Source organism: Protopterus annectens, chromosome 3.part1 (assembly GCF_019279795.1).
Source record: "Protopterus annectens isolate FY-2018-M chromosome 3.part1, PAN1.0, whole genome shotgun sequence".
In the NCBI taxonomy this organism is placed as follows: Eukaryota; Metazoa; Chordata; order Ceratodontiformes; family Protopteridae; genus Protopterus; species Protopterus annectens.
This window is the reverse complement of record NC_056732.1, coordinates 1,372,420,045-1,372,444,269: the sequence shown is the minus strand read 5'-3', so window position 1 is coordinate 1,372,444,269 and position 24,225 is coordinate 1,372,420,045. Positions and strand designations below refer to the sequence as shown.

At 40.1% G+C, this 24,225-nt stretch overlaps 1 protein-coding gene across 1 annotated transcript in view; it reads right to left on the bottom strand.

Annotated features, from left to right (window-relative positions):
- Window positions 1-24,225, bottom strand: part of SHARPIN (SHANK associated RH domain interactor) — an 846,773-nt gene that overhangs the window by 283,820 nt on the left and 538,728 nt on the right. Inside the window, exon 9 of the mRNA XM_044066299.1 lies at window positions 20,167-20,278. Within this exon, the coding sequence (XP_043922234.1) occupies window positions 20,167-20,278 (112 nt within the window). The remainder of the gene's footprint in view (window positions 1-20,166; window positions 20,279-24,225) is intronic.

The window sequence follows — 24,225 nt, the reverse complement described above, 5'->3', positions numbered from 1 at the left end:
TTTTACTATTAATAGTAGTTGGCTCATTAATAAAACTGAAATTAAATGAATCAGTATTATTGAGACCTTTAGTTATACAAACCTCAGTTTGACTAAGAATGGGTTTATAAACCCCTTCAGACCTTTTTATGTCTGAGTCAAAATCTGTCATCTATGTTGCACTGTGTAATTGCTGTCCGAGTTTCTATATTGGGAAAACGGACCGTAGGGCCCGTGATCGTTTCTACGAACATGTTTATGCAATTAGAAAAAACTCAGATGACAATGCATTGGCCAAACACATTAATGTCCATTCAGGACATAGTTTTTCATTTATGTGTATTGACCAAGTCCCTAATAACATTCGAGGTGGTCCACTCTCTTTGATTTTGGAGAACCGGGAACTTGAATGGCAGTTAAAACTTGATGCATTCAGGTTCCCGGGTTTGAATGACAATTGTAATATTTCAGCTGTTTTAAAATTAAGGAGTTACTTAAGATAGACTATTGTCTTAGATGCACTTTATAAAAAACAACTGTGCATACAATATTTTTTTAAAAAAAAACTAGCTATTCTCAATTGTATAGTAGCTTTTACATATACATATATATAAATTTTTTATATAATTTATATATATTTTCTATGTTAAATGGAAACATTATGTGTTAATGTTACTTATATAACTACATATTTTTTATTTTAGTTTTTAATTATGTTGGTTAAATCAGTTATATATTTTTATACTATTGTAGGTGTATTTAGTGTTTTGTCACTTCCTGTTCCTATAAAAGCGTGCTTTTTTGAATTATATTTGTTTCTCTGATGAAGCTGCTTCTGTGAGAGTGGCGAAAACGCTGTTATTCAATTTAATAAATTTGCGTTTAGAAGAAGAAGGACTTTTTGCGTACTTTTGACTTTTGGACTTAAGGTTACCTGCTCCTTTCTGTTTTCAAGTGGTTTTATATTTTTTTGTACCTTATTTTTAATAACACCCTTGGAAGAAGAGGTAGTGGAGGAAAGGCATACCCTGAGAGGTTCCTCCAACTGAATGAGAGAGCATCCACTTTCCATGCTAGCTTGTGATATGTCCTTGTGCAAAAAGTCTGTAACTGGTAGTAGTGGGGAGATGCAAACAGATCTATGTCCGGGCAGCCCCAGGCTTCTGTAATCATTTTGAATATTTGGGAGTCTAGCATCCACTCGTGTAGGTCTGACAGGTTCCTGCTCAGACTGTCTGCCAGAGTGTTTTGTTTCCCTGGCAGGAATTGAGCTTGTAGGTCCATTTTGCAAGCTAGTGCTGTGTTCCATAGAGTCATGGCTAGTCTGCAAAGGGGGTAGGAGTGTGAACCCCCTTGCTTATGTACCACATAACTGTGGTGTTGTCCGTATCAGTAGCTGCCCTGGCTGTAAAAGATCCCTGAAAGCCAAGAGGGCATTCTGCACAGCTAACATCTCTTTTAAATTGTTATGTAGATGCTTCTGATCCTCTGTCCAAAAACCTTGCAGGCCTTTCCCTTGCAAGTGGGCTCCCCATGCATAATCAGAGGCGTCCGTGGTTATCACTTGGTAGGCTGGAGGTAGACTGAAGGATTTCACTTTGTTTTGAAGACATGCCATGGCCCACCAATGGAATTCCTTTTGTAGGCAAGGCAAGACAGCAATCTCTGTTTCTAGACTGTGACAATGCTGGGACCATACGCTTTTTAGGTACCATTGTATCTTCCTCATATGCAGTCTTGCATATGGTATGAGTAGGATGCAGGAAGCCATGTAACCCAAAGCCTGCAGGAATTTCCTTGCAGTTAGCTGAGACATTAACGCCAGGCTTTTGAAAGTTGAAGCCAGCTGTAGTTGTTTTTCTGATGTCAGGAATGCCATCTGGGTTGTTGTGTTTAAAAGAGCACCCAGGAAAGTTATCTGTTGAGTGGGTGTGAAATTTGACCTTTTTACGTTCACAGTGAATCCCAGTTACTTGAGTAGATTCTGAACAAATTCCAGGTGCTGGAGTAAAATGTCCTTGCTGTCTGCTTGAATAAGGCAGTCGTCCAGATAAGGGTAAATTTGAATTCCCTTGAGTCTGCATTAAGCTACTACTGGTGCCAGGCACTTGGTAAAAACCCTGGGCGCAGTAGACAAGCCAAAGGGCAGCACAGAGAATTGGTAATGTTTCAAGCCTGCCTTGAACCTGAAGTATCTTCTGCACTCCTGTCTGTTAGGAATGTGTAGGTAATCCTCCTTTAAATCCAATGTCACCATCCATGCATTTTTGCTCAACATTGGTAGGAGCTGCTGCAGAGTAAGCATCTTGAACTTTGGTATCTCCAGGAAAGTATTTAAGACTGACAGATCCAGGATGGGTCTCCAAGTATTTTGCTTTCTGGGAACTAGAAAGAGTCTTGAATAAAAGCCTTGTCCCATCTCTGAATTTTGAACCAGTTCTATGGCCCTCATAGCCATGAGGGACCTCACCTATTTTAATGCCTCTGCCCATTGAGTTTTTGGTAAGTCTGGCCATCCGTTTGGTTTTGGTAAGGTGTGAAAGTGGAATTTGTAACCTCTTAAAACTACATTCAGAACCTACTTGTTTTTGGGTTATGTAAGTCCAATTTCAGTGAAAAAGAGAAAGTTTTCCTCCCAGAGGAGCTTCCAGGAGAGAGGTTCCTGGAGCCATGCAGGGGGAGTCATTGAGTCTGTTTCCTATAAGGTTGAGACCTATCTTCTCCACCCCTGGGGGTGGAAGCACTCCACTGTCTAGGTCTATAAGAGGTCTGTGCTTGGGCCCTCCCTCTGGGGCGCCTATATCTACCCCTCTGAGGCCTGTTTGAGCTGGGAAAGGACCAATTTTTAGCTGGCCAATTTCTGCTAAATCTAGGAGGCTGAACTTGTAAGAAATCTTTAACCATTTGCATAGATTTTGCCTTATCCTCCATTTTCTTTATAACCTCTTCAGCCTTAGACCCAAACAAAACATTATGTTGAACAGGGGCATCCAGTAACTTTGCTTTCACTTGTTCAGGCAAATTTTGTTCCTTTAACCAAGCATGCCTTCTAATGACCATGCCAGTGGCAGCCGCCCTGCAAGAGGCCTCCAAAGCATCAAAACCACAGTGTAAGGTGTGTTTCCCCACCTGCTCAGTAACATGCATCAAATCATGTAATTTCTTATTATCAGCACATGCAGAAATGCTACCCAGTTTTTGTTTCATAACAGACAAAAGGTATTGCTGATATTTCAACATAGGAAATTGACAATTTAAAGCCCTAATAGATAAAGTAGCAGAAGTGTACACTTTTTTGCCCCATCTCTCCAAAGCTCTAGAATCCTTATCTGACGGAATAGGGTTCTTAGCAGTGGCGGCCTTAACACCCTTAGGACCCTGAGAAATGGTTTCTGGATCAGCAGTAGGATTTTCGTAAAGAGACTGGTGGGAGTCAGGGACTCTGTAATATCTATCAGGCTTAGCAGGGGCCAGAGGAAAAGAGTCAGGAGTTAAACTAGAATCAGAAAAAACATCATTCACAATATCCAAAATAGGAGGAATAGCCAGGGGTCTGTGTTGGGGAAGAAGAAGGAAATCCCTAAGCCTTCTCTTAGATTCAGAGTACTCCTGTCCTTCCCAGTGAAAATGTTCCCTCATGTCATGTAAAGTTTCCCCAAAAGAGTAATCCTCAGGAGGAGAAGCTGAAGGAATGGATTCCTCAGCATCAGAATCCTCATAAGGAGGGAAAGTATAATCCTTTTCAGAGGAAGACACTGAAGAGATCGATGCCTGCTCAGAGGATTCATAATCCAATTCTTGTCTTGGCCTTTTGTCTGGAGGGGGATGTGAACCCCTAATCACAGTTAGCAAGTCCTCCGCCATTTTAAGCATTTGTTTTTGAGATTTAGGTCCCGGATCAGAGGAGGCCTGGGCTTGAGTCTTTGTTTTAGAAGGAGTCTTTGCCTTTACCTGAAGCTGCATAGGCCTGAAAACCCCCTCGGAAGCCGGTACCTGCACAGCGGCTCCAGACCCATCCGAGGGAGCATTATCCGAAGGTCCTGCACCTGGAGTATTCAAAGGCCTAGTTGGCTCCTCGTGGGAGTCCATTTCGGCAAGCGGTTCTGTAATGGCCGACGACAGGGGCTGTGAAAGCACCTCACTGACGACGGCTGAACCGGCAGCTGGCTCTGATTGCAAACTGTTGTCTGATTTGGACCTTAGAGGCCTATCCTTATCCTTGCACCTTTTATGAACTCTGGTAGTCGGAAGCTCGTCCGACGACATGTTATAATTAAATCGTCTCATAAAGTAATGAAAGGCAAAATCGTATCTCCGTTTAATAGTACGTTGATTAAATCTAGCAAAAAACCGACAACTAGCTACATCGTGGTTAGGGCCTAGACAAGGAATACAGTAAAAGTGAAAATCCTTATGAGGTATTTGCTTCCCACATGAAATACAATTATTAACTTTTTCTGACATCGGTCTGGAGCAAGAAAAAATTTTCCCCAACGGGGTACTTAGCTTTGAAAAGAAGAACGTCTTCGGTATGAAGCACCAAAAATAACAGGAGTCAGCCGACCGGCACTTGAGAACTGCTTCCACCGTGCAGCAAGAAAGACTGGAGAACATGGCGTCGGCTGTGAGTTTTGTACCCCTGGTGCACTGACGTCAGGGAGGGTGAGTCCACAGCTGATGCCAGACCCAGACTTTGGGATTCTGGACGACAGAGGGCTGCCTGCCGGCCGGAAGAACCCTACAGTGATGACTGCAACAGTGAAATACGATGAACATCTAAGCCAGCACCAGGAAAGGAACAAACTGCAGATTATCCAGGAGTTCTTAGCTGTGTAGCATTTTACATTTTAGAATACTTACTGGGTTAGTTCAACCCTGCTGGTGCATTCACTTGTCTCCTTCTCCTGGCATCCACAATCACCCACATCGCCCAATAAAAGACTTCCTTCTCAAGGGAGAATTTGTATTATTGGAGCTCTTTTTTTGTGTTAAGCAGTACTGTGTGAGAGTCATGGCAGTCAAAAGCCTGGTGAGACACCAAATGTTGTTGCATAATTTTTCTGATAATGCCATATTGTCTGCTCTGCGCCAGCCAGCAAGAGCACTGAAGCTTACACTGTTAGGCCCTGGTATGATGAGGAGCATTACTGCTCTCCCTTATAACCCACTAGAGCTTGTGTATTGCTTGGCAGCAACATCTGCATTGTTCCTGCAAACTGAGACCATACACTAGACAGAGCTTAAGAAATGAGATATGAGATAAACCCTCCTCCCAAAATTAATAAGTTGATTTGAAACACTGACATCTATCCCTCCCGGCTAACTCATCTAGCCCTTGGGCCTGCAATTCAAATCTGGGTCAATAGGGTACAAACAGACTATAGACATTATATTATGTAAACATGATATTGTCTTTTCTATCCCCAATACTGTACTCATAGGGCATTTCAGGATTATTGATGCACACAGTTATGCCATCTATATGTATCTGTTGCATTTATGTTTGTTTTGAGAAAAAAGGCCATAGTACTGTAAGAGGCAAGCCTAAGTTCCCATTTGGTCCAAATGAAGTGAGTAGTGCTATGGACATGAATGTGACATTGGGTAACAGTGCAAAGGTTTCAAACACAGGGAGGGTGCCAATCAAAATATAAGACATGGAAGTTGATCCTTTTGTAGAATGGAGGATGTATTCTTTTGTCTTTCACTTCTTAATGCAATAATGAAGAAATATAACTATAAATAATGGCTCATAAACCTTTGAAGTCTTACTTATGTGCTCAGAAAAAAGGGTGAAACATGGCATGTCTACAGCTAAAGGGATTTTGCTTTATTGGACTAAGTTCTCCAGTAAAAACTTCAAAAAGTAAAAAGACATGGGTGTTCTGAAGCCATGTAGCGGAGACACTGGTATGTCCTTAATGGCTCATTCGCATATATCCCATGGACCTCCACTGCAATAGGTTTAAAATATTACGGTAAAGACTCTTGCTTGGTTGGGTTTTTCTTGTAGTTTTTACTAAATAAAAATGTCAACAACATTCACTCCAGCATTACATAAATTGCTCACTTCCAGCCTTCTATAAAAAAAAGTATTTTTGATGTAACTTTTAACATTCTACTTTTCAATATTAGAGACTTTCTAGAGATACCCTACTCACCCTTAAATGGAACAGCAGCTTGCAACATGTCCTGATATTTTATTAGAGTTGCATGTTTGCCTCTGACATGACATTTAAGTAACTGTTCAACTATTATGCAATGCAAAAACAAGATGGACAGCAATAAGCAGACATTCATTCATATCAGTAGACTGAAACTGTGCAAATAAAGACCTTCCATTAAATAAGCAGCAGCAAGAGAGATTCCAGCAACAAGTCAAGCTGTTTAACATTTCTAAAGGGAAGCATAAATAGAAAAATAATAAAAGACTGGTTAGTGACCCATCTTTGACCAAAAAGTTTCCAAGGTTGGATTAATGGAAAATTACAGGTTGAACAACAGTGATCAAGATCTACAACTACTGATCATTTTGTTGCATATATTTTTATCAACAAAGTGTACTGATGGGTGTTTTTTAATGGTGTTATTTTTCAAGTGGAAGAAATGTAAATGCTGGTAACATCAACTTTCTGGACAGTGAGTGAGGTCTGCCTGTTTATATATAAGTGGGGTTGTTTTCTAATAATCAATGTTTTGGATATACCAAATGTTTCAGTATTAAGGGTAGGAGTGTGTGTGCAAGTGTTTACAGGTTAGAGAAAGGGCTATGGGACTGATGTAATGCTGTGTGCATATAATTACATGAGGTAGGTACAAGGAGCTTTTATTTTATTTATTTATTTTTATTTAACATTTGTTGACCGGGAATGTCCGACTAGGCTCCACAGAGCTTGTTTTCAGCGGAGGCCCGGGGAGAAACGCTCCAGATGCATGTCTTTGGAATGTGGGAGGAAACCGGAGTACCCGGAGGAAACCCATGCGAACACAGGGAGAACATGCAAACTCCACACAGAAGGCACCCCAGCCGAGAATCGAACCGGAGAACCTCTTGCTGTGAGGCGACAACGTTAACCGCTGCACCACTGTGCCACCCGTCCACTTCACTCCCCCTGTCCATCCTTATTCATTTCAGCTAATCTCAACTCAAACCCTGCCACTGCCTCTAACTCCCAACCCTACGCATTACCTAACAAAAAAAAAAACCTTTCTCTAACAGTATCACTATTCAGATAAAGTATATCTAAAAGTACTGTTAGGCTTTTTTATCAGAATGGAAAAAGAAAACATTTGCTTTCCTTTTTCAAACAGTATAGATTTGATATTTTCTATTCTCAACAGCTATTAGTTTTTGGTGTATTGACATCAAAGTTGAGTGCACCGGTGTTTGTACACATCAAAATTAATGTATGTAATTGAGTGGAGGGTTTGAAATAACAACAATTAAAAATAACTCTCACACAGAAAACAACACAAGGACCACAAAATGCTGTAATAGTCCTTCTCCAAATCACAAGACCAGCAAAACTTTTAACAATGAGGCAATCAAGATGGGAGTACTGAACATGAAGGATTTATTCACAAAAATAAAACTGATAAAATGGGAGGCAGTTGAGCGCTTTCATCAACTATATTCCTCAGTTGACTTTTTCAGAACCAAATTTGGTTCTCCCATCATGACTGCCTCATTGTAAAGATTATGCTGGTTTTGTGATTTGGAGAAGGACTGTTACAGCCTTTCGTGGTCCAGGGGTTGAAATAAACTACTGTGGCCAGGATTCCTATTTTTTTTTTTTTGGAGTCAGGCATATGAAGTTTGCACGGTCAACAAAATTGCTATAACTGCTGGGTACAGAGGCTGTCTGTGGATGAAAATGACTAACCTTGCTGTGGTTAAATAATTATTATTCAGAGTTTGCAATCCATTTTATTACGATCACTTTCTTGAAGTGTAAACAGTCAACAAAGTGGTTATAATTGCTGGGTACAGAAGCTGTCTATGGATGAAAATGATAACCTTGATGTCATTTGCTCAAGTCAAGCAATCATTATTCTGCCTTTGCATGATTAATGTACATTTGTGGGAATCAAGTTGGAATATTTTCTTGTGACTACTGTTTGAAACAAGGATAAAATTCTTTACAGTGGCCATTATTTTTATCACAATCAAAAATCTGATGTATACACAGTCAATAAAGTAGCTATAAGTACTAGGTATGAGGTTGTCTGTGGATGAACATGACCTACCCCTACTGTTATTTGATGAGGTTAAACAGTTATTAATCTAGCCTCACAAAACTACTGGACTACTGTGTATTTGCGTGGAGTAAGCAGGAATACTTTACTTTGGCGAAAGTGTGTCTGTGTGAAACAAATCTAAAATACATTAATGTGGACATTCTTTTTCTTAGCACAAGCAGATATCTGAGGTATACAAAGTCAACAAAGTGACTAAATTCCTAGGTATGGGGCTGTTTATGGATGAAAATAACTGATCTTCCTATTGTAATCAAATTAAACGGTTAGTAATCTGCCTTTGCAGAAATAGTGTGCATTTGTGTGAAGCATTAGGAATACTTCTCTGTGGACATTTTAATTATAATCATACATCTGAGATATGCACAGTCAATACAAATGGGCACAGAGCAAAAGCGGTCTGTGGATAAAACTGACTTACCCATGCTGTTGTCTGATAATATTTAAACAGTCACTGATCTGGCTTGGCAGAAGAAGTCATGTATTGTACTTGCAGAAATCAATGTAAAATGACTATTACTATAAGTTATGCATGTGTTGAGGAAGTATCTAAGATAACATGTTCGCCATAATTAAACATCATCAGCATCCAAAATGAGTGGTTATTTTTAGTGGTCTGGGCAGGATTTGTATTAAATCAGGTGATCACTGGTACATTATCACAGCTAGTTGCACAGTGTTACCACAGCGCTTAGTCATTTAGCTGTGTTCTTGACTGTGCTTCTTTCTTTATCCAGTCTGCAAGTCCTCCCTGTCTGTGCTTGTTTTTTTTTTTTCCCCAAGTGCTTCATTTTCCTCCAACCCACAAAGACATGGCTGAACTGGTCTTCCTCCAATTTAACTATAGGTAAGCATGGTGTGTGTGTGTGCATGCATATGTGTCTGTGTGTGTGTACATGCGTAAGTGTGTGCAAGCAACTTATGACAGACCTGATATGTTGGGCCAGTGTCAGTATCTGTATGCAGGAGTGAAAACACATCACCAATTTTATTTTATAAGCAAACAGACATGGGGGACATGTGCATAACTATTAATTTTTATTACTATCAAGAAAAGTTAACAATTAATTATCTTTTAAAATTAAGGCATAAAATGCATCACAGATCCACAGACGTAGATCCACAGGGTTTCTGGTGCTCCCCCAGATTCCCATTGTAAGTACAGGTAGCTATCTTTTGGTGAAAGGTGAAGGAGACATAGTGTGTGTGTGTGTGTGTGTGTGTGTGTGTTTGAAATATATATACATATATATATATATATATATATATATATATATACACACACATATATATATATATATATATATATATATATATGGGTTACCATTACTACATCCAACAGCTCATTCCATCACAACCGACTTCACCAACATGGCAGATAGACAACGGAAGAGCCGACTTTTCCCACACGGTAAGTAACCATTTGGCCATCAACCTGAACTTTCCTTTACCCCTGCAGCAGTGTGTTCTCGGAGTTGGAATAATTATTAAGGGGGGTGTGGGGGGCAAAGCCCCCCACATTGTTGGCTTTGTTTTGCTGGTGGTTTATGAAGGTTGATGGCCACATGGTTACTTACCGTGTGGGAAAAGTCAGCTCTTCAGTTGTCGATGATCTGCTGTGTTGGTGAAGTCAGTTTCGATTGAATGGGCTGTCGATGTAGTAATGGTAACCCATTTATATATATGCATATATATATATATATATATATAGAGAGAGAGAGAGAGATCTACTTCACATAATCGAACATGCAAATGTTCAACTTTCATATGGCTGAGAACATAGGATCGAACTTTTGAATGTTTGAAAATATGAGAAAAAAAAGAAAAAACAAAAAAAAAGAAAAACTAAACAGCGCTAGCAGGGGGGAAAGACCCCCTGCACTCCTCACATGGGGGGCTGCGCCACCCACATCCCCCGCTATATAAATATACCAAGTCTGACATTGCACTACACTGCGGAAAAGGGAAATATTCCCGTTTCGTGCTCAATGGAGATCCCCATTCAGACCGTTCGAACTTTTAAAAGTTATATATACATATATATATCTATATATACATGTGTGTGTATATATATATATATATATATATATATATATATATATATATATATATATATACATATATATGTACATGTATATATATATATATATATATATATATATATATATATATATACATATATATATGTATATATATAGATATATATATATATATATATATATATATATATATACATATATATATATAAATATATATATATATACATATATATATATACATATATATATATATATATATATATATATATATATATCTATATACACACACATATATATATATAATATACTCACACACACACACACATATATATATATATATATATATATATATATATATATATATATAAATATATACATATACAGAAAGAGACAGAAAGAAAGAAAGAGCAACACATTGCAATACATTACTTGGTCATTTGGTCTTTAATTTTCAGAGGGTTAGACAAGTGGTGGCTGTCATTTTTAAGGGTTCAGGTAAAAAGGAATGCTATAGATATGTATGACAGCAGTAATAACATGAAATGTATGACTGCAGCCATCTGCTCTTTCATCCCAATCTAATGCAACAGGGGTAGACAGAAGGTAACATTTTCTTCTTAGTTGTAAGGAGGCAGGTACTATTCACAAATACGAGTTTTACATCCTCACAAGCATTTCTATAAATTTGATAATTCCTTCCTCCTACCTTCAGCTAGAACCACAACAGCACACACTCATCTAATCTCTTCTCTTCTTTATGCCTCACCTATTTTTACTAACCTATCTAAAAATAATCTTAGCAAATTGGAAATGTCTTACAATAACATTTCCAGATTTGCAACAGGCAACCCATTCAGAACACATCACTGCATTAATTTAAAGCAGCTGGGATGGCTTGAACTACAAAATCTGATTAAATTCCATCAACTAACTATAGCCCACAACACTCTTTACAAACCTTCCAAAACTCCTATTCTTTCCACACTAATAACTCCCTATAAAAACCTGGAATCCTTAAGGTCTTCACAGAAACTTCTAGTACATACCACTAAGTCAAACAACAAGGCTGGTGACTCCCTTTTTTCTAATATTGTTGGAAAAGTATGGAATCTCCTCCCAAATGAACTCTCCACACTTCCCTCACTATCCTGTTTCAAAAACAAATTGAAAGTGTTCCTCAAAACTCACTGGTTATGCCCCTGTTCAAAACCTGACTAGTCTATATGTCTCTAAATACTTTACTCTTCCTACCCCATCTACTCATTTACAGCAACTCTGTCCTGTTTAATCCATTATACTATCTATCTATAGAATACCTTGATTGTATTAGCATCCTATGTTATGCCTGTATTCTGCACTGTAAATTTTACTGTAATAACCTCTAATAGCTACTGTTAATAGGATTTATTTGTCTCATGTTTCCTAGTTGTTATTGTGTTATTTCATTGTCCTATCCTAGCTTTTCTCCCCGGGCCTCTACTGAAAATGGACATATATCCAGTTAGACTAGCCTGGTCAACAAATGTAAAATAAAAATAAAATAAAATAAAAATTTCTCTCCTCAGTTTACTAGGGACTATTCATTTGTCAGTTTTGAACCTTTGGACACGAGACCGCATTTTTTTCCTTACTCATGATCTTTGTTCAGGTCACCAATGGATCAAACTGTTATAAAAAAAAACCTCAAAAGTGCACCTTAAAGCACTTGGAACTCCACGGTTTCTGGGGCCTAAGCTCTCACACACTCCTGGATTACTAAAATTAATTCTTCCCCAGTTATTGCACTGCTGTCTTGACTAAGGAAGCCCTACTGTTGGTTACCACATACTTTATCATTGTTCAGAACTTCAAAATAAATGGCTCAGCAATGCCCCATCATGTCTTGCCTTACTTACTCTGTTTTTTCTGAGTTTGTGCAAGCTTAAGAGATGCTAAACCTACAGTTCAGGGATGTAGTGGCTTATTTCACATTGGGGGTGCAAGTTTGCTGTGCTTTGAGACCAATGGATTGTTGCTGTTTTAGCTAACAATCTCCAAGGTTTTCAATATTTTGAGAGTTGAATCATTCCAAGTTGATCAAATAATGTGCGATGATACATAGTGGACACCTTGGCCAGTTAGAATGTGTTGATGGATGGAGGGTATGTTGATGGAAGAGTTGAACAGAAAGAAAAAGTGTGAAAAAATAAGATGCAGTTTGTCTGGATGGTTTAGAGAAAAAAGATGGGAGGAAACCAGGGTAATTGTGGGAGTGCTATGGGGGGAAAGTACAGTTGTGTACCTACCATAAATGTACATGTTCGAGTTTATTCACTGTTGCAGTCATTACACTTGGGTCATCCTGCTGGCAGGCTACCCGCAGTCGGCCCAAATTCCAAAGTCCTGGTCTGGCGTCGGTTGCTGTCACCTCTTCCCTGACGTCAGTGCACCAGGGGTATATAAGATGCAGCAGACGCCATTTTCTTCAGTTTTTCTTGCCCCAGATGTCAGGTGCCCCCTAAAGGGTAGGCTAAAACATTGCTTATAAAAAGCATACACTAAAATAAACAATACCTTCATCTACAAGCAAATACATCACATAGGTTGTATAGAATAGAGAAGTACAGATAAGTCCCAGCAAATAAAGGGGGATGGTGGGTGGGTAGCCTGGACTGCAACAGTGAATACACTCGAACATCTACATTTATGGTAGGTAAACAACTGTACTATGTTCATCATGTTTCACTGTTGCAGTCATTACACTTGGGTTGAATTCCAAAGCTAAGGTTGGGCGGCTGGGTCTAAATAGAATTAGGAGTGGCTATGAGGCCCTGCAGAACAGCAGTGGCAAAGCCTGCTCTGGATTTAGAGTAAAGAGGTAAGTGGTAGTGCTTGGTAAAAGTGTGCACTGAACTCCAAGTTGCAGCCTCCAAAATTTCCTTGGTTGGTACTACTCTGAGAAAGGCTGCTGATGTGGCTGCTGCCCTGGTGGAATGTGGCCTAATGCCCTTAGGCACTGATTTGCCATGCTGTGCATAGCAGAAATGAATGCAGTGTCCTATCCATTTTGAAATAGTCTGCTTTGAGATAGCCTTTCCTTGTGATCCTGCAGCATATGCCACTAAAAGTTGCTCAGTCTTTCTGAAAGTTTTAGTTCTGTCCAAGAAGAAGCGTAGCTGCCTGTGCATGTCCAAAGAATGCAGAAGTCTCTCCTCTTTATTCTGGGGATATGGATAAAAAGTAGGTAAATGAATGGTTTGGTTAAGAGCCACACTGGATACTACCTTTGGCATAAATGTTGGGTTTGTCCTTAGAGAAACCCTGTCTGGATGGAAAATGATAAAAGGTTCCACTGCCATTAGTGCCTGTAACTCTGAGAGACTTCTTGCTGAAGTTATTGCTAGGATCAGAGCTGTTTTCCATGCTAAGAATTTTATTTCAGCTGTATTGGGTGGCACAAAAGGAGGCAGTGTGAGCTTTTCCAAGACAAAATTGAGGTCCCATGTAGGTATCAGTGCTCTCCTTGGGGGTCTTATGTTTTTGGCCCCTCTGAGGTACTGCCTTAGCAGTGGATGTGACAAAATACGTGGTTCCGTATTGTAATGAGCTGAAATGGCGGAGGCATGAATCTTAATTGATGAGAAGGATAGGCCTTTGTCCAGCAGCTCAGTTAGGTATTGTAAAATCTGAGGAATATTTGGACCAAGCAGTTCAATTCCTTGTGCCCGATTCCAAGCACAGAATCTCTTCCATTTTTCTGCATAAGATTTTCTGGTGCTGGGCCTCCTGGCTTCCAAAATGACATCCATAACTGCTTTAGAGAGAGGTGTGTTCTGAGTGGTTATATTATTCGCCATGCAGCCAGATTTAAGGTTCTGAGTTGGCTGTGCAGGATCAGATTGTTTTGTTGGGTCAGAAGATGAGTAATATGAGGTAAAGTCCAGGCTGGACCTTGAGACAAGCTCTTTAGGATTGGGTACCAGTGCTGGCGTGGCCAGTCTGGGGCAATCAGAATCATTTTTGGCTTCTCTTGTCTGACCTTTAGGAGTACCTTGGGGAGGAGAAGAAGTGGAGGAAAGGAATAAACTGTCAGGGTTTTCCAGCTGAATGATAGAGCATCCACCTCCATGCTTGTGCATGATAAGTCCTTGTGCAGAATCTCTGTAGTTGGCAGTTGTGAGGGGAGGCAAACAGATCTATGTCTGGGCATCCCCATTTCCTTGTTATCATGTTGAAGACTTGTGGTTCTAGTTTCCACTCGTGAGGGTCCATGAGGTTTCTGCTTAGTTCGTCTGCCAGAGTATTTGTCTTTCCTGGCAGGAATTGTGCCTGCAGATGTACTTGATATGTCAGTGCTGTGTTCCACAAAGTCATGGCTTGCCTGCAGAGGGGGTAGGAATGTGTGCCCCCTTGCCTGTTTATGCACCACATGACTGTAGTATTGTCCGTCTTTAGTAATAGTTGTCCTGGATGTAGTAGATCCTTGAAGGCTGTCAGGGCATTCTGTACAGCTAGCATCTCTTTTTGATTGATGTGAAGATGCATTTGGTCCGTGGGCCACGTGCCCTGAATACATTTTCCTGCCATGTGTGCCCCCCAGGCATAATCCGATGCATTTGTTGTTAGTGTCTGCCTGGCTGTGGGTAAAGTGAAAGGCTGTTCCTTGTTGTGGTGACAGGCCAGAGCCCACCATCAAAACTCCTGTTGCAGGCAGGGAATACGAGTTATTATTGTTTCCAGGCTGTGGCAATGTTGAGTCCAAACACTTTTTAGATACCACTGTAGCTTCCTCATATGCAGTCTTGCATATGGAATTCGCAGAATGCAGGATGCCATGAAGCCCAAAGCATGCAGAATTTTTCTTGCAGGGAGTTGGGTCTTTGTTGCCATCATTTGAAAGTAATGAATCAGTTGCCTTTGTTTGTCTGGCGTGAGATAAGCCATCTGGGCAGTTGTATTTAAGCTTGCACCCAAGAATATTATCTCTTGAGAGAGAACTAGTTTTGACTTATTTTTGTTTACTGTGTACCCTAGGCAAATTAGTAATTATTTTACAAACGCCAGATGCTTTAGTAGAATGTCCTTGCTCTCTGCTTGAATAAGGCAGTCGTCCAAGTCGGGATATATCTGAATTCCTTTTTGTCTGCAAAATGCAATTACTGGTGCCAGGCATTTTGTGAAGACCCTGGGAGCAGTAGATAAGCAAAAGGGCAGTGCAGAAAATTGGTAATGCATTGAGCCAGCTATGAATCTGAGGTATCTTCTGCAAGACTGTCTGATTGGGACATGCAGGTATGCCTCTTTGAGGTCCAAAGTAACTAGCCAAGCCTTCATGCCCAGCATGGGTAGAAGTTGCTGCAGTGTCAACATTTTGAATTTTGGAACATCCAGGAAAGTATTTAGAATTGACACGTCCAGTATTGGTCTCCAGGCTTTGTCCTTTCTGGGTACCAAGAAAAGTCTTGAGTAAAATCCTTGCCCCTGTTCCTGCTGTGGTAGTTTTTGAATAGCTCTCATGTCCATGAGAGCAGAAATTTGTTTTTGTGCCAATGCCCATTGGTTTTGTGGCAGGTCTGGCATACCTTTTGACCTTGGTAGGGTGTGAAAGTGGAACCTGTAACCCTGAGAAACAATATTCAGTACCCATTTGTCCTGGGAGATCATCTGCCAGTTTTGTGAAAAAAGTGCTAGTTTTCCCCCTAAGGGTGCTGTCAAAAGGTAAGTGCTTGGCTTTTGTAGAAGGAAGTCATTGAGATGGTTTCCTATAAGGTTGTGATTTGTCTTCTCCGCCTTTGGGGCTGAAGCACCCCATTGTTTAGGTCTGTATGAGCATTGGGGCTGAGATCTGCCCCTTGGGCGTCTGCATCTGCCTCTTTGTGGCCTGTCTGACACTGGAAAGGACCAATTTTTAGAAGGCCAGTTCCTGCTAAATCTAGGTGGCTGAACCTGTAAGAAATCCTTTACTGTCTGCATTGATTTAGCTTTATCCTCCATTTTCTTTAACACCTCTTCTGCCTTAACACCAAACAAAGTATCATGCTGTAATGGAGCATCCAATAATTTTGCTTTAACATGATCTGGTAAACTTTGTTCTTTTAACCAAGCATGCCTTCGAATGACAGAACCTGTAACAGCAGCTCTGCAAGAAGTCTCTCATGAATCAAAATCACATTGCAGAGTATGCTTTCCCACTTGTTCAGCTGCATGCAATAAATCCTGCATTTCCTTATTGTCAGGACATTCTGAGCTCGTAAGCATTTTCTGTTTTAGCAAAGACATTAGGTATTGTTGATAATTAAGCATGTTTGAAACTGGCAGTTTAAAGCTCTTACAGCTGAAGTTGCAGAAGTGTAAACTTTTTTCTCCCATCTATCCAGTGCTCTAGAATCCCTATCAGAGGGAACAGGGTTTTTTGCAGTGGAAGCCTTGACCCCCTTGGGACCCTGAGAAATTGTTTCTGGGTCAGCAGAAGGGTTTTTATAAAGAAATTTATGAGAGTCTGGGACCTGTAGTACCTATCTGGCTTGACTGGTGCAGGGGGTAAAGAATCAGGAGACAAACTGGATTCAGAAAAAACATCATCAACATTATCTAGTCCAGGTGGGATAGCAAGGGGCCTGTGCTGAGTCAGTAAAAGAAAGTCTCTGAGCCTTTTCTTGGATTCTGAATAATCCTGGCTCTCCCAATGAAAATGATCCCTCATGGTGTGCAGGGTTTCCCCAAAAGAGTAATCCTCAGGATGAGAGGCTGAAGGGATAGATTCTTCAGCATCAGAGTCCTCATAGGGAGGAAGAGAATATCCCTGTTCCAAAAAGGAAACAGAGGAAATAGAAACATGGTCAGAGGAGTCATAGTCAGTGTCTTGCCTAGGCCTTTTATCAGGAGGGGGATGGGAACCCCTGATCAAAGTAATTAGGCCCTCGGCCATTTTAAGCATCTGTTTCTTTGGCATGGATGACTGTCCAGGAGAATGCTGTACTTGTTTCTTTGTCTTTAATGGTGTTTTAGACTTTGCCTTGGCTGCTGAAGTAGACTTGATAGTAAGCTCTGTAGGTCTGAAAACACCCTCAGAAGTCGATGCCTGCTCAGTGGCTCCAGACCCATCTGAGGGAATAGTTTCCGTAGGCCCAATACCTTGAGTTCCCAGAGGCCTAGTTGTCTCCAAGTGGGAGTCGGAGGCGGCCTGTGGCTCTGAGGTAGCGGGTGTCAGGAGTTGCGAAAGCACCTCACTGAGAACCGGCAACTGGCCTAGAAGAGGCTTCGTCGTCGGTTTTGGACCTCGGATGCCTGTCCTTTTCTTTGTCTTTGTGTTTTTTATGGATTCTGCTCGTCGGTTGTTCCGATGGCATTATGTAGTTAAACTTTCGGCCAAAGTAATGTAAAGCAAAATCAAACCGATGCTTAATAGTGCATTGGTTGAATTTAGCACAAAACCGAAAACTACTAACATCGTGGTCAGGGCCTAGGCAAGGAATACAGTAAGAGTGAAAATCCTTATGAGGTATTTGCTTCCCACAAGAAATACAATTGTTAACTTTTACTGACATCGGTCTGCAGCAAGAAAAAGTTTCCCCAATGGGGTACTTAGCTTTATTGAAGACTTTGGTTATGAAATTCAATTTTGAAAATCTCAGGAGTCGGCCGACTGGCACTTGTGAACTGCTTTTGCTTCGGGCACCGCGCGGCAAGAAAGACTGAAGAAAATGGCATCGGCTGCATCTTATATACCCCTGGCACACTGACGTCAGGGAAGAGGCGACAGCAACCGACGCCGGACCAGGACTTTGGAATTCTGGCCAACTGCAGGTAGCCTGCCAGCAGGATAACCCAAGTGTAATGACTGCAACAGTGAAACACAATGAACATCTGGTGTGCAGCAGGGGTGACCCATGGAATCCTTTGTCTAGGGCTCCATTTTACCTAAGGTCGGCCCTGTTGATTCCCGTCAGACATTTGATGACTATATAAATTAACTAGAATGAGTGGGATTGAGGCAGTCCATGGATGAAAGTGTCTGACTGAAGCTGTTGTTCGATGATAAGCAAATGGTCACTGACCTAACACAGCGCAGCCCCACCCCATTCCAATTACCCCAACCATTAATTTGCTTCCTGCAGACCCATGTTTCTTTAATTCTACTATCTATCACTATTTTTCACATGCTCTAGACTAGAGTTATAGATATTTTTTTATGGAGTTTAGCACAAAACTGCAAACAATACTGCACAGTCCTAAACCTACATAGATGAGTTTAGCTTTTAAGGCAACAAAGCAGATACTGAAACTAACAACATGAACAGAAAACTGTAGGGAAGGTCTGCACCACTTGCTTTAGCTGAAGAATAGGTTGCTGCACTAATCTGGCCCCTACGACACTTCATGCTTATGCCTCTACGGACCCTGGTAATTACCGCCCCATAAGCTTAACAAGTCTAATCTGCAAAGCTATGGAGAGGATCATAATGGAGCTCATAAACAAAGATATAGGGGGGACTTGCAGGATTGGACCCCACCCAGTTTGGCTCTCACAAGGGCAGATCATGCCTTTTGAACTTTGTCGACTTCCTTGAAACAGTCAAGGAGGCATGATGAGGAAAAGGCAGCAGCCTACTACCTACCTTTTAAGGCTCCGACACCTGTACCCGCACTGTCCCTTGTGTGTAAAAAAAACCAGCTTAAACTTAAAAAACCCAAGATGGGTTGCAAACTGTTGCAAACCAAAGAAGAACAGGAAACCCACAGGGTTGCTAGTGCTATGTCAGATGTCAGCCGGTCTAAGGTCACAAGTGGTGTCTCTCGTGTCTTGGCCCCTATTGTTGACATCTACTTCTCAGAAGCACAGGCCAACATGGGACTTGCTTGGCGACAAAGTTTATTAAAGTTTGCAGACTGCCTGCAAACTGCATATGGAAAGTGTGCATCGGGACAGGATATCCTTCCCAAGAAGGGACGCGCTGAAGATAGCTGGCCAGCAGATGGTGGCCTGAAGTTAAAGCTAAAAAAATAGTCATACCCTTCCGGGAAAAACAAGGTAACCCAAGCTACCATAGGTGGCAATCCACAAAGCACAGACAGAGGTTATCAGGGGGGGGGGGGACCCAGGTTGACAGTGGCCTTTCTTTTGACCTCCAGTTCTGCTTGTTGGTTAGAAGAGCTAAAGTGGTTAGAAGACCATGAAGGAATGGGATTCACATCAGATCTAGTGAGGTCATCTGTTCCCTAGTCTTCTCATCTTATCAGACCAATGATAGAGTACCGGAGGAATGATCTCTGACTATCATCAGCACAATCTCAGACCCTGGAGAGACCCCAAAGTTCCAAACCAAAGTAAAGGGACAAAAAATCTGTCATACCAAAAATCTGAAAAATGCCTCCAGCTCTAAGCATACCGTCTACCTATGAACCTATGAACATAATCAGCATGCATAAAACTGATCTGCCCCTTCTTCTTGTACCACAACTGAGTTACTGTGTACCTTTTAACTGTAATATAAGCTATTACTTCCGATACCTTACAACTGAAGCAGTAATTAAAAAGCATCAATGGACTACATGTGGGATTTACCTAAAGAATAAGTGGAGGGAAAGGTAAGCACTTGGTTCTGAGGGGCAAATAGAAATTATGTTGATGTCCAGCTTTCTTTGAAAATGGAGTACACCACTGGAAGTGAGAATGTTAAATTGTTAGAAATTCTACACATTGAGTTTCTAGGAGAATGGTATCATAAAAATAGAAAAAAAACCCAGTATGCTTCCCTTTACAATTACTGCTAATGCACATTGACGTTTCACTTTATAACGTTACCATGACAAGAAAAATGTCTACTGTGATTAATTATTACTCTCCTCTCAAGCAATCACTTTAAAAGAAAGATTTGACTGTCTAGTCGGCAGAATGCATATAAATACTTACTGCACGTATTTCCCTATCTTGCATCTTTCTGCTGCAGGCATAGATGTCATCTCGGAAAGGACATGACACTTCAGGATCATCACAGGTCTTGATCAGCTGTCTTAGGCATTCTCTGCAGACAACAAAATGGAATACTTTGAAAATATCAACTGTGTGCTAAAAGCAAATCTGGTAAGACCATCATCAAACAGAAGGGTAAATGGCAGAGAAAGCATATAAGCAATCCTCTTGTTCCATTACATTCTATGACACAAAGCAGAGGGGATTGAATTTATGACTGCCATTCTCACATATGTATCAGCTATGGAGAGCAGAGAGAACAAATGTTAATACAAAATAAAAGTCCATATATACTGATTTTAACTATACCTTTCAATGTAGAAGTATGTTGCCTAGAGTTTTGCTCCTGACACAATCTCAAACCAAAACAGCAGAGCTGGATCATGGTCAAAGGGGCCCTAGGCTTGTAATGGATCATCAAACATTCCAGTGTCCCACTACTTGGCTTTATATCTCTCCAGTTACCATAAACATTGTTCAAACCTGTCAGTGTGCATACTACTTTCTGTTTTACTTTTACAATGATTACAGAGATTTGGATTTAATTTAAAACTTTTGTTTCAAATTTCATAGCATAATCACTGATGGCCACTTCCTAAATAAAACAAATCAGTCTTGCATGAAAAAAAGACTTAGCATGAGCAAGACTAGACTTCCCTTTCCCTGTAACTCACATTCTGGTCAGTGGTAGATTAAGTACACCTTGGGCCAGAGCTGTATTTGAACCATGGGTCTCCTGCCCAAATTTTAAATCTATGCATAAATGCACAAATTATTTGATTTGCCTGACTGTTTTATTTTTTTTCTTGTTTAATACAGTAACATTTGTTAGAGTATGTTTTAAATTTGTAGTTTTGAACATTTTTTACTAGTAAGCAGAGAAACAAAATATAAGAACCAATAATACATGCATGCATACATACATACAAAATATTTCAAGCACAGGCATTAATGTCCTTCCAGCCTGCCAATACATCAAAGCAGTTGTTGCTATAATAACTGTCCAGGCTGTTCTTAAAAATGTCTAAACTAGTGCTTGTTTAATGTACTTTGGTAGTCTATTCTATGCATCAGCTGCTCTCTCAGAGAACTAATTAGTACATTTCTAATTCCTATAGAATTTTCTATGTAGGTTGTCTAATGTTTCTGTATGACTTTTTGATAACCCCAAACATTTCCTATCCTTTTAATCTATCTTCTACCAACTATTAAGGGCTAATTTATGCCTAACCTATAAAGTACTCTCAAATTCAGCCCTGATGGAACTGTTACCCCGCATTCGCAAGATAAACTGAATGGGGATCACTTGATCCAAGGATCTTAACCTGGTCTGTCATGTGAACAAAACATATTGGAGAGAGACATGTCTCAAGAGATTATCCTTTCTCTGGAACAAGCTTCCCATTCACATAAAGCAGCGCCCCTCCATGACCCTCTTCAAATGCAGTTTGGATCAAAGGATGGGAAATTGTTAATGCACTCATGGGGTGGCACCCATGCCCCTTATGGACAGGGGCAAACTGTAAAATACTTAATGGCACAGGCACAAAGCTAAGCCATCCTCTAGCCCTTAGGGATCGATAGGGTAAAATCTGGATAATAATGGCTAGGCTTGTAAGGGCTCTTGAACCAATAGCACAGTAATCTCCTATGAACCAATGAAATGAAACAAGGTGGGATGGAGGACAGGAACAGAGGCAAATGTGGGAGGACAAAGTAGGAAGACTAGAGATGGAGGAGTGGGAACAAATACTACAGTTACCAGGTATGTGCCTGAAGCCTGTAAGTTTAAATTTTTTGAATGGAAGTTCCTCTACAAATACTTTTATACATTGACAAAACTAGGAATATACATTGACAAAACTAGCAATAATGTTTACAAGGAGAGACAGTTTATAGTGGAGATGTCAAGAAAGGAGAAAAATGTGGAAGCATATTTTTTGGAATATAATACACTGGAGGAGTATAAACAATTATATAATCTTATAAGAGTAATTGTCCCCAGAGACAGGGAAAATACAAAACAAATTGTTTATGTTAGGGTATGAGAAAAATGCAAAAGAGTGTAAGGAGCTATTAGTGTTAATAATGACATTAGGAAAGAACGCACTTACAAAAAAATGGAAGAAGCAAGAGTCACAGAAGGGGGAGAACTAAGACAAGTTATAATGCAAGTACAGGGAAGTTCAGGAAAGGGGGAGTTATGAGGAAAAATGGAGACAGTGGGAGCAAATGATTAACACACAGAAGGTGATAAGGAAAGAGAAGTTCGGGGAGGTGAAAGTTAAATGAAGAAAACAAGAGAAATGGAAGAAAGGTAAAAGAGAATAGAAGAGAGAGGTAAATGAGGAAAGAGGTAGCTAGGGGAAAGAGAAAAAAGGGGAACTGGGAGTACAAACTGGAAAAGAGGGAAGTGTTACTGTTAGGGGTTGTTCTGTAGGAGATAGTTTTATCTGTATTTTTGTTATATAGTTATTGCTAGTAATGTTATTAATAATGTATTACTGTTTTTAATGTTCTCATAAGCAAGATGTAAAGACTTTAGAAATGTTAAACATGTGATGGAAGCGAAGTAATGGATGGTGATTATACAAAAGTTTGTAATTGTTGACTACAGGCCATGGTGAGCTATATAATTTAAAATAAATAGAATGATGGTAGATTAACAGAAGACATCACCAGCCATCGGCAGGTATTAATTATATGCACCATGCATGAGGAATGAGTTGTTTGAACATGTTATGTAAAAAAGGAAGTGGTTTAAAAATATAACTAGTTCCTTTCTCTTTCATGTACTGTACAAGGGTTAGTCTGAATTTAAATAAGGTTTCCGTGTTTAATGTATGCTCAAAGAGGGGTTCTGGTATTGAAAGTAAGAATGCAGATAGCCTTGAGAATAAACACAGTCACGGACTATAGGTGTCCTCTACTAAGTCAGCATTAACAAATATCTCATCCACAGCATGGGCAGCTGAAATGTTCTTTCCAAATATGCTGCATCAATGTTCAAGTCTGGACAAATGTGGAGAACTTTGTCCCTAAATAGTCAGCAAGCCAAAGAGAAATGTCACATGCCTATGAGTAGCTGCTTGAAATTATACCTAAAAACAAAACCTCCACTCATACACAGCTCTTTTCTCATAGAAAATGCCATACCACCACCAATATATTTAAACTCTCAGACTGTTGTAGAGGAAAAACGTTTTCACTATGTTCAAGTGATAGAAAGTGTGTTTAAAAATAAAACTACAAGACTTATTTTCCCAAGTAATATTTGGCACATTCTATACAGACTGTCCTCTCAGAATAATCCAGTTATGACAGACTAAATGTTCTGAGGCTGTGATCATATGACAGAAACCTTTTTTAAAGGACAGTTGTAAGAATTCTTTTCCAGGAAGTATTTCAGTGCATTTCATACACATCCTGGCCCCCAGAACAAACTCTATCTGAAAGGGGGTGCACCTAAATTTATCAAGTAACTGCAACCATATCTAAAAATTAAAAGGTGAAAATTCTGTATTTTCCAGAATGCTTTAAAGGTCATTTCACAAATACGCTGTTCAGTCAGAATAACTCTTATTCACACTTGGTAAATTTCCTATGACAGAATATGAAACTATTAAAAATGAAATGCAGACTCTTCCATAGCCCATTTTCTCCCAAAACAGACTAAGCTTTTTTAATATGACTACATGCCAGAAAATGTACCAGCACAAATAAATGTTTGTCTTTAAGCTCCTTCCACATTCAAACTCTCACTTGCTTTAATAGATTCCTGACTAAAACGAGAGAAAGCACTGCTTGTCAGACTTTTCTAAACAGCAAACACAACCAGTGGTACAGCAATGTGATGCAGGACTACCTGCTGTTCAGCAGCATTACTGTTCCTGTTACAGGTTCAAATCCAGCTCCAGAAGGGTATTAGAGAACATTACGGTGTTAGTAGAATGACTGCACTAAATAATTCAGCCTGAGCTATGAACACATGCTCATCAC